Genomic DNA, 17,911 nt, shown 5'->3' on the forward strand with positions numbered 1-17,911 from the left:
ACCTGTGTAATTCACATGTATTCGGGTTTAAAGGGATGAGGTGGCAACCCTAACTGATGGGGTAGTTTGCAATTTAGAGTTATTCTCTAACAGACATCCTTTAAATTAAAATAAATCTAATAGGATCATAAAGATTAAAAGTAGCCCTAAACGGCTTGAAATGGAGACCTTTAACTTTAAGAGAGTATTACAGATTGGCCCATCCTACAGTTTGTGTTACGTTCAATCTGGTAATAGAAAGTGAAAGTGTCTGACGGAATTTTCCTTTCCGTTCTAGCACTGAGCTCCATGGCTGATATACCAAAAGAATACGCTTTCTGTAAGACGAGTGAGGACGCTGAAAGCCTGACCAGAATTTCTAAAGCCCATTACAATTGTCTGGTTAGTAATTCCTTCCTGTTTAAATGTATACTGTATGTCTGTGATTGTTCCTTCTGTCATGTGGTCGTAGCTGACAATAGGCTCTGTCTTCCAAGGGTTATGAAGATCTGTCCCTGGGAGGAATTGTCAGTGATTTTCAATACTTCCAGCCACATTGATATCTGTTCATATGTGTATTAGATACACTTTAGTGCACTAATTGTACTTTGGATTACTGCTGTAGACTATATTATGTTTGCTGAGCCTAAAGCTGACCACACGCTGCTTAGGGATGAGCCGAACACCCCCGGTTCTGTTTGCACCAGAACCTTCGAACGGATCGAAAATTCGTATGAACTTTACAACCCCATTAAAGTCTATGGGACTCGAACGTTTAAAATCAAAAATGCTAATTTTAAAGGCTAATATGCAAGATATTGTCCTAAAAAGGGTTTGGGGACCCAGCTCCTGCCCCAGGGGACGTGGATCAAAAATGGACGTTTTTTCAGGAGCACTGATTTTAATGACAATTAAAGCGAAAAAAAGTGAAATATTCCTTTAAATATCGTGCCTGGGGAGTGTCTATAGTATGCCTGTGAAGTGGCATGTGTTTCCCGTGTTTAGAACAGTCCCTGATATTTAACGGAAAAAAAGTCATTTAAAACTGCTTGCGGTTTTATTATAATGTCTGGTTCCGCCAATATGGATGAAAATCAGTGAGAAAAATGTCATGAGCTGCCCCCCCCTGTCCATTACCAGCCCCTTTGGGTCTTGCGCGGATATTAAGGGGAACCCCGTACCCAAATTAAAAAAAGGAAAGGCGTGGGGCTCCCAGGCCCTATATACTCAGAACAGCAGCATACAGGCAGGGACTGTGTTGGTTTGCTGTGTTAAGTAGAATCTGTTTCTAATTTTGAACTGGTACATTTTTAAAGTGTAGCTCCAGTCAAAAAATATATTTTTAAGCTTTTTGGAAAACATAGGGAAGGGTTATCACCCCTGTATAATTTTTTTTGCCGTCCGTCTTTTTTCATCTCCCTTCCTGTTGTCTCCTTCCGTTTGCAAGTAGGAGACGTTTGTAAGTTGGATATTTGAAAGTAGTGGCCTGGTCTGCAGAAATTTGGGCCTAAGGTGTTGGTGTTGCCACAACACTGCAAGCCTTCAAAGTGACTCTTGGTGGGCGCTGGAGCGCCCTGCTGTGAACGATTATGTCAAGAATTGTAATTACATACCATTGTTGAACAGTGGTAGAAAAATTGGGCCTTTAGTGGTTGTGGTGCTGGTGCCATAACACTGTAAGTCCTCACAGTTACTCTCGTTGGACGCAGGAACGGGCCCTGCTGTGAAATATTATATCAAGAATTGTAATTACATATACCCGTTAAACAGGTACTGAAAAATTGGGCCTTAGGCACTGGTGCTGGTGCCACGACACTGCAACCTCTCCCATATATTCCATTTGAAGTGCAGGAATGAGCCCTGCTGCAAAGCAGGGGCTGAAAAATTGGGCCATAGCCACTGGTGGCGTCACCCAGAACCAAAAATGTTCTTCCACGCTATCCGCAGGCTCATTGAGGAGGAAGAGGATAGTCAGTTAACATAACAGGACAGTCACTCAGCATCAGCATAGGCAGTCTTGAAGGGATGTGACATTTAAAAAAAAATTATTTGGTTACATTAGTTTCAGGTGCTTGGTAGCTGTTGGTGATCCAAGACTGATTCGTCTTTATGAAGGTCAGTCAATCAACCGAGTCGGTGGAAAAGAGCACCCTGTGATCGGTTAAAAAGCCTCCAGTAGCACTGAAGGTGCGTTCCAAAAGAACGCTGGATGCAGGACAGGCCAGTAGCTCAATTACATACTGTGCAAGCTCTGGCCAGTGATCCATCCTCAAGACCCAGTAAGCCAGAGGATTTTCGGTGGGAAAGGTGTCCAAGTCTGACTTTGCCCCTAGGTATTCCTGCACCATGTAAATCAGACGCAGGCCATGGTTGCTGGAACCGATCATACCTTGGGGTTGCAGACTAAAAAATTGTCTAAACACATCGGTCAGACGGCCACCTTCTCCACCACTCCTTCTGTGACTGAACAAAAGCCTCAGCAACACGTTGTCCAGGGCCAGGAGTTTGTAACCTCCCAGTCTCTGGTAACACGTTGCACAGACCTTTCTGCAAGGCCTCCCGGAGATGTCTCATCCTCTGCTCCCTTTGCGACGGCAAGATAAGGTCTGCAACCTTACCCTTGTACTGTGGATCAAGGAGAGTGGCCAGCCAGTAATGGTCCCTCTCTTTGATCCAAAGAATACGAGGATCCTTCCGCAGGCTTTGCAGGATCAGGGAGGCCATGCAGTGCAGGTTAGCTGAGGTATTCAGTCTGAGTCCTCTGGGTCACTAAGGACAACATGATCCGCAGCCACCTCCTTCCACCCACGTACAAGTCCACGGGTTTCTTGGGACTGTAAATCATCCCTAAAAGACTGCTGCTGCTGATGCTCCATCTCCATGCTGACACAAGCCTCCTCCTCCTCGTCCTCTTCCTGTGTGATGGGTGGCACAGCAAGAACACTGTCTGGATAAAGGGGGCCTTGAGAGGCAAGGAAGTCCTCCTCTTCCTGCCTCTGTTCTGCCTCAAGTGCCCTGTACATTATTCCACGCAGCGTGTACTCCAACAGGTGGACAAGAGGTACAGTGTCACTGATGCATGCACTGTCACTGCTCACCATCCTCGTGGCCTCCTCAAACGGTGACAGGACAGTGCATGCCCCATTGGCGTGGTGAAAAAAAAACAAGTTCCCCTGATCCTGTCCTGGTGCCGTAGTCGCACAGGTACTCGTTGATAGCCCTCTGCTGCATGTGCAGCTGCTGCAGCATGGCCAACGTTGAGTTCCACCTGGTGGGCATGTCACATATAAGGCGGTTCTTAAGCAGGTTCAACTCCCTTTGGAGCTTAGCCAGCCGAGCACTGGCATTATATGATTGGCAGAAATGCACACAGACTTTCCTGGCCTGCCTCAGGACATCCTGTAAGCCCGGGTACCTGCCCAAGAACCGCTGCACCACCAGGTTAAGGACGTGAGCCACACAGGGCACATGGGTCAGTTGTCCCTGTCGGAGGGCGGAGAGGAGGTTGGTGCCATTGTCGCAAATCACCATTCCTGGCTTAAGCTGGCATGGCGTCAACCACCTCTCGGCCTGCCTCTGCAGAGCTGACAAAATATCTGCCCCAGTGTGGCTCCTGTCCCCCAAACAAACCAGCGCAAGCACAGCATGGCCTCTTTTTGCCTGTGTACTTGCGTAGCCCATTGAACGCCTACGGAGCACCGCTGGTTCCAGGACAAAGCACTGGAAGAGGCCATGGAAGAAGAAGAAGAGGAGGGGGTGAAGGAGAGAGGTGTGTCACAACCAGTAGTAGCATTTTGGAGGCGTGGTGGTGGAACAACCTCCGACACTACTGCACCTTGTCCTGCATCCTTCCCAGCTGCCAGAAGAGTGACCCCATGGGCCGTGAAAGATAGGTAACGTCCCTGTCCATGCCTGCTGGACTATGTGTCAGCAGTTATATGCACCTTACCGCTGACCGCCCTGTCCAGCGAGGTATGGATATTGGCTTCCACATGCCGGAATCGTCTTCTGGAGAAAAAGTGGTGTGTGGGAACCTGCCACTGAGGAACCACACATTGCACAAACTCACGGAAGGGGGCCGAGTCTACCAACTGAAAAGACAGCAGTTGAAGTGCTAGCAATTTAGCCAAGCTAGCATTCAACCGCTAGGCATGTGGATGGCTGGGAATGAACTTCTTTCGACGGTCCAGCAGCAGAGGCAGGGAAATTTGCCTGCTACAATCAGACTTCGGTGCCCGCAAGTACTTGGCGGTGACACACCTAATTCTACACCTTCATTCCTTTCAGTGCAGGTTTCAGAGAGAACTGAAGGTCTAGTGGGGTTGGAGATCCCAGCTGATGAGGCGCAAGGAGAGGTCCGCTTTGTTCTTTGGTGTGGGTCTTTAAGGTACGCTTGCCAATGAGCTGCATGGCAGGTCAAGCATATGGTGCCCAAGCGGCTGATGTTTTGGCCATGTGAGATACGCTTGAGACATATGTTGCAAATAGCAGCAGTGCGATCTGATGCACTCATCTCAAAAAAGGCCCACACCAAAGAAATTTTGGAATAACGTGCAGAGGCAGCGCCCTGCACAGGCGGAGCTCTGCGGTGTGATTCAGACGGTGTGCTGCCCCTAAGATGGCCCCCGGAGTGCATCCTGCCTCGTTGGAGATGTGCCTCCTCCTCCTCTATCCTACCAGGCACCCATGTTGAGTCAGTGACCTCATCATCCCCTCCCTCTTCATCACTGGAGCAAACCTGGCAGTATGCTGCAGCTGATGGAACATGACTGCCAGATTGCTGTCCTTCTTGAGCATCCCCCCTCTCTGCGCTCATGCTACTGCCTTCCTCTAGCTGGGTATCATCATCACAGCCTTCAAAACGCTGGGCATCCTCCTAGAGCATGTACTCAACACTATGCTCAAACAGTTTGGGGGACTCCTCAGGAGGACATGGTGGGTCTAGGGAATGAGTGACTGATGACATTGAGACGAGGGAAGAGGACGCGTTGGCAGCTGCTTTGCTAATACCCTAAGCCTGGGTGAGAGAGGATGAGGAGGGCTTGGTCATCCACTCTACCAAGTCTTCGGCATGATGCGGCTCAACACGTCCAGCTGCCGAAAATAAGGACAAGCATGTCCCATGGCCACGTGCTGATGATAATGCACCGCGTCCACGACCAGCACTGTTGTCTCTAGACTCTTTTATTGGCTACAATATACAAAAAGGAGGTATAACTTGGATGATTGTTAGCACCACATCCCCTAATATTACAAAAGAACATACAACAGGGGCAAGGGATCTAACCCTTAGGGACTTTCAAGGTGCTGATATATCATAATAGAAACAATATCAAGAAAAAGAAAATAGAATAAAAATAACACCAATTTTTATTATACACAAAAGATACAATACAATATAAAAAATACATAAAAACACTTAATCACATTCTTTGATTAAGAATTTTGATACAGTTTATGGAGCTTATAAAATATACCACTCAACATGTTTCGCTCCAAAAGTGAGCTTCCTCAGGAGTAGTTGGTATATCTAGTAGATAAACTGTAAATTAAATAGATACATACATGAATCAAAATAAATTGAATACATGCGTAGATATGAATTCATATTAACTAGCACTAAGTGATTTAAAGGTACAAAATACAATAAAGTGTATACAAAAGAATCAAGAAAAAAGCATTGAAACACATGTTTATGATGTAGATAATATATATCCAAAATGTGATCTCACCTACACACCATATTGGTAATACACCTGTACGTCCCATTCGACTTAGTTATAATATGTTGGGATCAAGGTCAGAACCCAAAAATTGATGCAAGGGCGGTCCATATCAGAGGTCATAGGAAAGCTGCCAAAAATAGGACCTAAACAAACATAGAAGGTCTAAGTATATGTACACGTTATAAATCGTACCCCATTCAAACATAGGTAAATATGCCATTACCTAAATCTAGTAGCTCAGTAGGGTCAAGGCTCAGCTTATATGAACTTGCTGGTTCAAATTCAATAGTTGAAACGTACTTAGTACAATGAAAAGCAGATGTACAGGAACCCCTGCAATATTGAGTGAATAAATAAAATAAAAAAATCAATAAGAAACAACAACCCAAAAGGGCAGATATTGTCCTAGGTACACGGTATCCACCCATATAGGGGACATCCACTACCCATTAAACATACCTGACAATCGATGAACAAAAGTTCTGCTGGGAGCACAATAAAGTCTGCTGGGTCACAGAGTTCAATCTCCTCCAGTTGCAAACAACAGACAGGCAGAGCAATGGCGGTCTGAATGACCAAATTTAAGCAGCCCGCCCAGCCCGGCGGTGTCTGACGTCACCGCCGGGCTGCGGACAATCATTAAGGAACAGCTGAGTGGGGAAGGATGGGCCAAAGAGGGGTATTCCCTGATGAGGGTTTCCGATAGAGAGTAGTACCAATACTCCCATCCTCCTCTACAAAAATTTGGACGTCTAGAAAAGTCAGTCTAGACTGACTAAATTCATATGTAAAGCTTAAAGTGGAGGGCCACCCTGAAAAAAAAAAAAATATTAAAAATTACAAAAAAATCTAAAAAAAAAATGAAAAAAATATTTTTTTTTTTACTTACCAGAAGTGCCTGTTGCTAGGCACATAATCCTAATCTTCCTCTTCCTCCTCCGCGGAGATCTTCTGTCTTCTCTCTCTCAGTGTTTGTAGCTGCTGACTTTTTTTTTTTAAACGGCCCTCCGCTTTAAGTTGAAATTGTTGATTTTAAGGCTTTCCAGAAAATCCAACAGAGATGCTTGTGTACCCGACCAGATAAAGAATATGTCATCTATAAAACGACGCCATACCGGCAAGTATTCCATATAGGCCTGCATATCATCTCGATAGAATAGGCTGCGTTCCCACCCCCCCAGGTACAGGTTGGCATATGAGACTTTTCTAGACGTCCAAATTTTTGTAGAGGAGGATGGGAGTATTGGTACTACTCTCTATCGGAAACCCTCATCAGGGAATACCCTGTTACACGCCACTTCCTCACATCCAGCACCCCTGGTGACCAGTGTCCCATATGGGCAATATCTGCGATTAAAAAGAAACTGTAGTTCTAATGCAGATTTCGAGAGAGAAGCCCACCTATTATTTCATCGATTACTACAATGCGGCTACAGCCGTAGTTGTCTTAAACAGGCATACTCTATAGCTAAAAATCAACATAGACATTCTTTGCTACATAAAGCCAAAACCAAACGTCAATGGGACTCTGGAGTCAGGTTAGTTACGACCTTTTCGGTCCAACATAAACAAGTTCGCAACATTCTGAATAAATATTGGCATCTTCTCTTAGGTGATGATAAAGTGGCCAAACACTTAAAACCTTATCCAGAGATTACATATCGACGATCTCGGTCCCTGAAGGATAAGTTGACCCAGAGTCATTTTTCTTCCTCAGAGGTAAGGGCTTTAACCTCATGTTTAGGCTCTAGACCGTGCCATAGCTGCAGCTTCTGCAGGTACATCCATGCAGCAAGTACCTTTATCCTACCTAATGGCTGTAGATTTAAGCCCAATTTTTCTGTTAATTGCCAATCCACGGTCATTGTTTATATAATGCAGTGGGAATGCGGCGCATTTTACGTTGGGAAAACTAAAAGACAATTCTTTTGTAGAATCAGAGACCATGTTTCGCTTATAGTCAAAAAACGTATGGAAACCCCAATAAGTCGCCACATTGGTATGAACCATGGCTTTGATAGTAAAAAAATTCATTTTTTTGCATTAGAGTATGTTCCCCCGGGCCCCAGAGGGGGCAATTATGATAGAATTCTGCTGCAACGAGAAACCAAATGGATATATGAATTATCTGCTTTGCAATATCCTGGATTAAACGATGCGATAAGTTTCAAATGTTTTTTGTAGAGAGGGTTTTTTTTTTTTTTCTCATCCTCGATGTGATCTATATACCTCACCGAATAAAATTACATTTCTCTATGTTTTAAATTGATGCAGGTATGTGTCCCCTTTTTCAATGTGAGGTCATACGGACAACCCGGGCATTCTGTCGGGTAATGAGGTGGCCAGCCATTTCCTTAGACGGTTTGCCCTTATAATAAGGATAACTCTGTTAGGTGTGGTTGTTGAGATGTAGGGCCTGATTACAATAACAATAAAACCAAAGTGATCAATCTAATATCTTTATGGTAATCCAGCATGGGTAGACTGATAGTCCCCAGCTAGATTCAAATTTTAATTTGTTTAAGAGAAGTTGGAATGGTATCCTGGTTTTTTTGGGGTCTTTTGGCTCTCATTTTTTGCTCTGATGGTTAGACTTTTTGTACACATGTTGAATATTTCCGGGGATGTCTCTCGTGTTATGAGATGTTTTTTTAATTTCAGTATTGGCATTGCTGATGTGATTTTTTTCACTTTAACTTTTCGATTGACTATTATAAGACATGGGAACTCCCGGATATCAGCGCAGATTAGGTGCCATCTTGCTCTAACTCGTGAGCGAAAAATTAGACGCCATTCGATGTCATTAGGGTACATTTCGCTATACTCCTCTACTTATTCGATATCGTTGGATACTATGTGAACACATCTTACTATATGTATATTCGACGCTGTTTCGACGTCCGTCTTTGGCCCATCCTTCCCCACTCAGCTGTTCCTTAATGATTGTCCGCAGCCCGGCGCTGACGTCAGACGCAGCCGGGCTGGGCGGGCTGCTTAAATTCGGTCATTCAGACCGCCATTGCTCTGCCTGTCTGTTGTTTGCAACTGGAGGAGATTGAACTCTGTGACCCAGCAGACTTTATTGTGCTCCCAGCAGAACTTTTGTTCATCGATTGTCAGGTATGTTTAATGGGTAGTGGATGTCCCCTATATGGGTGGATACAGTGTACCTAGGACAATATCTGCCCTTTTGGGTTGTTGTTTCTTATTGATTTTTTTTTAATTTATTCACTCAATATTGCAGGGGTTCTTGTACATCTGCTTTTCATTGTACTAAGTACATTTCAACTATTGAATTTGAACCAGCAAGTTCATATAAGCTGAGCCTTGACCCTACTGAGCTACTAGATTTAGGTAATGGCATATTTACCTATGTTTGAATGGGGTACGATTTATAACGTTTACATATACTTAGACCTTCTATGTTTGTTTAGGTCCTATTTTTGGCAGCTTTCCTATGACCTCTGATATGGACCGCCCTTGCATCAATTTTTGGGTTCTGACCTTGATCCCAACATATTATAACTAAGTCGAATGGGACGTACAGGTGTATTACCAATATGGTGTGTAGGTGAGTTCACATTTTGGATATATATTATCTACATCATAAACATGTGTTTCAATGCTTTTTTCTTGATTCTTTTGTATACACTTTATTGTATTTTGTACCTTTAAATCACTTTGTCTTAGTGCTTAGGGATGAGCCGAACACCCCCCGGTTCGGTTCGCACCAGAACTTTCGAACAGACCCCGCGTTCGAAACGAACGCTAGAACCCCATTGAAGTCTATGGGACTCGAACGTTCGAAATGGAAAGTGCTAATTTTAACGGCTAATATGCAAGATACTATCCTAAAAAGGGTTTGGGGACCTGACTCCTGCCTCAGGGGACATGGGTCAATGCAAAAAAAGGTTTTAAAAACGGCCGTTTTGGCGGGAGCACTGATTTTAATGACGATTAAAGTGAAAAAAAAAGTGAAATATTCCTTTAAATATGGTGCCTGGGGGGTGTCTGTAGTATGCCTGTGAAGTGCCACGTGTTTCCCGTGTTTAGAACAGTCCCTGCACAAAATGACATTAAACGGAAATAACACCATTTAAAACTGCTTGCGGTTTTAATGTTATATCTGGTTCCTGCAATATGGTTGAAAATCATTCAGAAAAATGGCATGGGTAGCCCTCCCTGCCCATTACCAGCCTATTTGGGTCTTGTACGCATATTAAGGGGAACCCCGTACCCATATTAAAAAAAAGGAAATGCGGGTGGCCCCCAGGCCCTATATACTCAGAACAGCAGTATACAGGCGGTGCAAACAAGACAGGGACTGTGTAGGTTTGTTGTGTTAAGTTGAATCTGTTTGTAATTTTCAACCGATACATTTTTAAAGTGTAGCTCCAGTCAAAAAAACTATTTTTAAGCTTTTTGGAAAACATAGGGAAGGGTTATCACCCCTGTATAATTTGTTTTGTCGTCCATCTTTTTTCATCTCACTTGCTGCTGTCTCCTTGCGTTTGCAAGTAGGAGATGTTTGTAAGTTGGATGTTTGAAAGTAGGGGCCTGCCCTATATTATAGCGGTATGTACTGGGTACAGAGCACGTAGACAGCACGCACTCCTAACACTACTGACTGCAAGCTCTATTATTAACCACTTGACCACTGGGCACTTAAACACCCTTAATAACCAGACCAATTTTCAGCTTTCGGTGCCCTCACATTTTGAATGACAATTACTCAGTCATGCAACACTGGACCTATAGGAAATGTTTGTCCTTTTTTTCACACAAATAGAGCTTTCTTTTGGTGGTATTTAATCACCTCTCAGTTTTTTATTTTTTGTGCTATAAAAGAAAAAAGACCGAAAATTCTGCGAAAAAATGAATTTTTCTTCGTTTCTGTTATAAAATTTAGCAGATTAGTAATTTTTTCTTCATAAATTTTGGCCAAAATTCATACTACTACATATCTTTGGTAAAAATAAGTACAAATTGGTGGATATTATTTGGTCTTTGTGAAAGTTATAGAGTCCACAAGCTATGGTGCCAATATCTGAAAATTGATCACACCTGAAGTACTGACGGCCTATTTCCTTTTTTTTTTTTTCCACAAAATTGTCATATTATCAGGTTATTTCACACACACAGCATATGCATACCACAAATTACACCCCAAAACACATTCTGCTATTACTCCCGAGTACGGCGATATCACATGTGTGAGACTTTTACACAGTGTGGCCACATACAGAGGCCCAACATGCAGGGAGCGCCATCAGGCGTTCTGGAGCACCCAGGCCAATTCTGACATTTCTCTCCTACATGTAAAAATCATCATTTATTTGCTAGAAAATTACAGAGAACCCCAAAACATTATATATATTTTTTTTTTTAGCAAAGACCCTGGAGAATACAATGGTGGTCGTTGCAAATTGTTATCTCACATGGTATTTGCACAGCAATTTTTCAAACGCGTTTTTTTGGGGGAAAAAACTGTTTTGTGCTTAAAAAACAAACAAAAAAACAGTAAAGTTAGCCCAATGTTTGCATAAAGTGAAAGATGAAGTTATGCTGAGTAAATAGATATCAAACATGTCACTCTTCAAAATTGCACATGCCCGTGGAATGGCGCCAAACGTCGCTACTTAAAAAATCCCCATAGGCGACACTTTAAAAAAATTTTTACTGGTTACATGTTTTGAGTTGCAGAGGAGGTCTAGGACTAGAACGTTCTCTAACGTTCTCGGCGATACCTCACATGTGTGGTTTGAACACCGTTTTCATATGTGGGCGGGGCTTACGCATGCGTTCGCTTCTGCATGCGAGCACATGGGGACATGGGCGCTTTAAAAAAATTTTTTTTTTTTTATTGTTCATTTTACTTTATTTATTTTAGTTTGACATTTTTTTCTCCAAAAATATATTTTTGATCACTTTTATTCCTATTACAAGGAATGTAAACATCCCTTGTAATAGGAATATGGGGTCACAGGTCCTCTTTACAGTGAAATCTGGGGGTCAATATGACCCCACATCTCACCTCTAGGCTGGGAAGCCTGAAATAAAACATAAAAAAAAGATTCTGGCTTTGATCGTACTGGCGAGTTGGTAGAAGCACCGGAGGGCGGTGAGGGGTGGGGGGCGTCTATGGCTGGGTATTTCAGGGTATCACCGAGTATGGCTGGGTATCTCCGAGTATGGCTGGGTATGGCAATTTATGGCAGGGTATTGCAGAGTATTGGCGGGGTATTGGCGGGGTACTACAGAGTAATAGCAGGGTACTGCAGAGTATTGGGGGGTACTGCACTGCAGAGTAATGGCGGGGTACTGCAGAGTAATGGCGGGTACTGCAGAGTATTGGGGGGTACTGCAGAGTATTGGGGGGTACTGCAGAGTAATGGGGGGTACTGCAGAGTAATGGCAGGGTACTGCAGAGTAATGGGGGGTACTGCAGAGTAATGGCAGGGTACTGCAGAGTAATGGCAGGGTACTGCACTGCAGAGTAATGGCGGGGTACTGCAGAGTAATGGCGGGGTACTGCAGAGTAATGGCAGGGTACTGCAGAGTATGCACTGGTATTGCAGAGTATTGGCAGGGAATTGAGGGGTTAAATTCGGTGAGCAGCGATGTGGGCACTGCAGATGCAGCCCACATCGCTGCTGACACCGATCTCTTTCCCCTCCGCTGTACCGATCGGTACAGAGAGGGGAGGGAGGAACCGGCGTCATAACATGACGCCGGTTTGTTTACAAGTGATCACTCCGTCATTTGACGGAGCGATCGCGTGGTAAACGGCCGCGACGAGCGGCCGTTTACCGTGATCCGTGATGCACCACAGGACCCGGCGGTCACGGATGCTCTCGAGTGCGCGCCCCAGGGGGCGCGCGAGAGCAGAATTCTGGGAGGCCATTAATTAACGGCCTCTCAGAGTTAAACAACCGCCCTGAAGCCGTTAATTGGCAATGGGCAGTTGTTAAGTGGTTAAAGCTAGATCACTAGCTATATAGGTGAGGTGAATATAGTGGTGTATACTGCGGTCAGGGCACAGACAACAACCACTACACAGCAGCAAGATAGGAAATCAGCCAAAAACGATCGGTGTGTACTGTGTTGAAGGTACACAGAACACCCACTGCTTCAGATGCTAACACACTACACGAGGCCGCCTCAAAGGCGGCCTTATATAGTGTGGGGCGTGCACTACACAGCCTGAGCTATGATTGGTCACAGGCAGGATGCCTGTGGCCAATCATGGCTCTCCTCGCTGCTGGCGCTACGATTGGCCAAGCATGCGGGGTCACAGTGCATGCTTGGCCAATCATGAGCCAGCAATGCACTGCGCCACCGCAGTGCATTGTGGTCCGCGCGCGCCACTCGAATTTTGACGCGAACGGCCCAAACATTCGGAATTCGCCGAACGGCCGAACAGCCAATGTTCGAGTCGAACGTACGTTCGACTCGATCACGAAGCTCATCCCTATTAGTGCTAGTTAATATGAATTCATATCTACGCATGTATTCATTTATTTTGATTCATGTATGTATCTATTTCATTTACAGTTTATCTACTAGATATACCAACTAATCCTGAGGAAGCTCATTTTTGGAGTGAAACATGTTGAGTGGTATATTTCATAAGCTCCATAAACTGTATCAAAATTCTTAATCAAAGAATGTGATTAAGTGTTTTTATGTATTTTTTATATTGTATTGTATCTTTTGTGTATAATAAAAATTGGTGTTATTTTTATTCTATTTTCTTTTTCTTGATATTGTTTCTATTATGATATATCAGCACCTTGAAAGTCCCTAAGGGTTAGATCCCTTGCCTCTGTTGTATACTCTTTTATTGGCTCGTGACTATCTGCCTCTCCTTGTTGGCCTTCCAGACATAGTAATGGCCTGCAGGGAAAACAAGCAATTGGGTAGCTTTAGGTGCACACTGAGCAGATGACACAGTACACCTACTGTAATTACTGCAGCTGCCTGCCTGTGTTACAGAAACAGAACAACACCAGCAATAAGGGGTATCTTCAGGTGTATACTGTGCAGGAGGCACACAACACCCACTTCTGCACTGCAGATGCCTGTATTACAGAACACCAGTAATAAAGTTTAGCTTCAGGTGTATACTGTGCTGGAGGCACACAACACCCACTTAAACTGCTGCAGATGCCTTTATTACAGAAACAGAACACCAGCAATAAGGGGTAGCTTCAGGTGTATACTGTGCTGGAGGCACACAACACTCACTTTAACTGCTGCAGATGCCCGTATTACAGAAACAGAACACCAGCAATAAGGGGTATCTTCAGGTGTATACTGTGCTGGAGGCACACAACACCCACTTAAACTGCTGCAGATGCCTGTATTACAGAAACAGAACACCAGCAATAAAGGGTAGCTTCAGGTGTATACTGTGCTGGAGGCACACAACACCCACTTTAACTGCTGCAGATGCCTGTATTACAGAAACAGAATACCAGCAATAAGGGGTATCTTCAGGTGTATACTGTGCAGGAGGCACACAATACCCACTTTAACTGCTGCAGATACCTGTATTACAGAAACAGAACACCAGCAATAAGGGGTATCTTCAGGTGTATACTGTGCTGGAGGCACACAGCACCCACTCAAACTGCTGCAGATGCCTGTATTACAGAAACAAAACACCAGCAATAAAGGATAGCTTCAGGTGTATACTTTGCTGGAGGCACACAACACCCACTTTAACAGCGCTAGGTTTTCAAGCCACAAAGACACTGTCCCTGCCTATCCTGCTCTTTCCCTGACCACCGCAACACACTACACAAGGCCGCTGCGCTGGCGGCCTTATATAATGTGGGGCGTGTACTTAACCCCCCTGAGCTATAATTGGCCACAGGCATCCTGCCTGTGGCCAATTATGGCTCTCCTCGCTGCCGGCGCTGTGATTGGCCAAGCAAGCGGGTCACAGTTCATGCTTGGCCAATCATAAGCCAGCAATGCACTGCGATGGCGCAGTGCACTGTGGGGCGTGAGCGCCACATGAACATGGCGCAAACGGCCTACAGAGTTTTGGCCTCGCCGAACGGGTGAACAGCTGGTGTTCGAGTCGAACATTCGTTCGACTCGAACACCGAGCTCATCCCTACTCTTGTATAACCAGCCAGTGGTCCCTCAATCTGCATCAGGGAATTTTTTTATTGGAATTGAGTAGGGAGGGGTTTTTATTGCTGTCTGTGTTCTTGCTGGTGAAACTCACTTCCCTATTTGTGCAGGTGAGTTGTCACAAGAGCAAAAGGTAGGAGAAATGCAGTAATTACATCCACTATGAAGAGATGTCTTCTCATTTACGGCCTTAAACTGCACCAAGCAACACATACTACAGCCCGGGGTTTCATTCTGGTAGTATAGTTTTTTTACAATGCAAAGCGATATTCAGTTTGTTGGCAACATATTTGATGCTAAAAACTGTCATTGTACTTATTTGTCGACAGTTGCCATGTTGAACCTTTGCACATTCCCACCATTATCAATATATGAAAGTTTCCAGGCAGGCGAACATGCTTTGATTTGCTAGCAGTTTATAAAATATGTTCCTGAAAATGAATGCTTACTTAATTTAAAAGAAATATTCCATTGGGTCCTTAGCATAAAATGAAGCCTCTTTAACCACTTCAGCCCCGGACCAATAAACACCTTAAGGACCAGAGGTCTTTTTCCAATTTCGCACTGCGCTGCTTTAACTGGTAATTGCGCGGTCATGCAATATTGCACCCAAACGAAATTTGCGTCCTTTTCTTCCCACAAATAGAGCTTTCTTTTGATGGTATTTGATTGCCTCTGCGATTTTTATCTTTTGCGATATAAATGGAAAAAGAGCGAACATTTTGAAAAAAAAAGATATTTTCTTCTTTTTGTTATAAGAAAAGTCGAATAAACTAAATTTTAGTCATACATTGAAGGCAAAATGTATTCAGCCACATGTCTTTAGTAAAAAAAATGTCAATAAGCGTATATTTTTTGGTTTGCGCAAAAGTTATAGCGTCTACAAACTAGAGTACATTTTCTGGAATTTACACAGTTTTTAATTTATGACTGCCTATCTCATTTCTTGAGGTGCTAAAATGGCAGGGCAGTACAAACCCCCCCCCCCCAAATGACCCCATTTTGGAAAGTAGACACCCCAAGGAAATTAAAAGTGGTCAGCCTTCGCGCCACTAAGTGGTAATAAGTGACTAAAGTGGAACAAAATCCAAAATCAGATATAATGAAACACAGATGCTGTGAAAAAGAGCCTGAGTGATATAAAGTGCAAATGCTAACTAAAAAATGCAGCAGGACAAAATAGTGAGCACAAACTATCAAATAATGAATATAAAGGGGTGGGTCCTGCGCAAATCGTGCCACTCAAATAAAATACACAAATTCAAAATAATATAAATATGTGCATACATACAATGCCGTGAAAAAAAATATAGTCCAAAAAACAGCACGCATAAAAATATATAAAAAATATATAAAAAAATGGAAAAAAGGTTTAATGATAGAACAATCATTAATAAATGGATCCCCATGAAGAAGTCACATGACGTAACGCGTAGGGATTGGCCAGAGGACGAACCGGAAGTAGAGTAAGGCGGGAGGAAGTTGTCATTATACCCTCTTCCTGATTGTGCTTGTTTTTGCAATTAAAATGTGAGAGTCTTTACTGCTTTTTAATAAATCTACCTGCCGTTTTTTAAACTACTACACTATGGAAGTCTCCTGTTTCTCTCTCTCCCCCTCCTCTCTCTTATTTTGAGCCATACACTGTGAAATAGAAGTGAAGATCCATTTCACCTGTTCTGGAAGCTGGGACTGGCCCTCTAGTGGCGGAATTGTATCATTGCATCCCTCCTTTGGATTTCCTGATGGCTATTATTTATTATTTATGAATGAAATAAGAGAATCCTGGAGTTTGTTTGATTTGCTTATTCACTTCATTTAAAGGTGAGAGTTCTGGGAGCCTTGAGTAGCGGACATTTTATTATTGTTCTATCATTAAACCTTTTTTCCATTTTTTTATATATTTTTTATATATTTTTATGCGTGCTGTTTTTTGGACTATATTTTTTTTTCACGGCATTGTATGTATGCACATATTTATATTATTTTGAATTTGTGTATTTTATTTGAGTGGCACGATTTGCGCAGGACCCACCCCTTTATATTCACCCCAAGGAAATTGCTGATGGGTATGTTGAGCCCATTGAATATTTATTTTTTTTGTCCTAAGGGATTGAATAATGACAAAAAAAAAAAAAATTTTACAAAAAGTTGTCACTAAATGATATATTGCTCACACATGCCATGGTTATATGTGGAATTGCACCCCAAAATATATTCCGCTACTTCTCCCGAGTATGGGGATACCACATGTGTGGGACTTTTTGGGAGTCTAGTCGTGCACGGCACCCCGAAATCCAATCACCACCTTCAGGATTTCTAAGGGTGCAAATTTTTGATTTCACTCCTCACTACCTATCACAGTTTCGAAGGCCATAAAATGCCAAAATAGCACAAAACCCCCCAAAATGACCCCATTTTGGAAAGTAGACACCCCAAGCTATTTACTGAGAGGCATGTTGAGTCCATGGAATATTTTATATTTTGCCACAAGTTGCGGGAATATTACAAACTTTTTTTTTTTTGCACAAAGTTGTCACTAAATGATATATTGCTCACACATGCTATGGGCATATGTGAAATGACACCCCAAAATACATTCTGCTGCTTCTCCTGAGTACAGGGATACCACATGTGTGGGACTTTTTGGGAGCCTAGCCACGTACGGAACCCCGAAATCCAAGCCCAGCCTTCAGGATTTCTAAGGGCATACATTTTTTATTTTACTCCTCACTACCTATCACTACCTATCACAGTTTTGAAGGCCATAAAATGCCAAGATGGCACAAAATCCCCCCAAATGACCCCATTTTAGAAAGTAGACACCCCAAGCTATTTGCTGAGGGGCATGTTGAGACCATTGAATATTTTTTTTTTTGTCCCAAGGGATTGAATAATGACAAAAAATAAAATAAAAATTTTTTTTTACAAAAAGTTGTCACTAAATGATATATTGCTCACACATGCCATAGTTATATGTGGAATTGCACCCCAAAATATATTCCGCTACTTCTCCCGAGTATGGGGATACCACATGTGTGGGACTTTTTGGGAGTCTAGTC

General features: G+C 43.3%; 1 protein-coding gene across 4 annotated transcripts in view; it reads left to right on the forward strand.

Annotated features, from left to right (window-relative positions):
* Positions 1-235: 235 nt before the first annotated feature.
* LOC143984010 (uncharacterized) overlaps positions 236-17,911 on the forward strand; it is a 179,881-nt gene continuing 162,205 nt past the window's right edge. The window contains exon 1 of one of the 4 annotated variants that reach the window (XM_077484264.1): positions 236-381. Coding sequence is in view for 1 of the 4 variants with exons in the window: in XM_077484263.1 (XP_077340389.1) it covers positions 289-381 (93 nt within the window). In the remaining 3 variants the exon portion in view is untranslated. The remainder of the gene's footprint in view (positions 382-17,911) is intronic. The other 3 variants (XM_077484263.1, XM_077484265.1, XM_077484267.1) reach the window with 3 other exon arrangements.

This window comes from Lithobates pipiens, unplaced genomic scaffold (genome assembly GCF_037356315.1).
Source record: "Lithobates pipiens isolate NorthernLeopardFrog02 unplaced genomic scaffold, aLitPip1_a1.2 Scaffold_16, whole genome shotgun sequence".
NCBI lineage: Eukaryota > Metazoa > Chordata > Amphibia > Anura > Ranidae > Lithobates > Lithobates pipiens.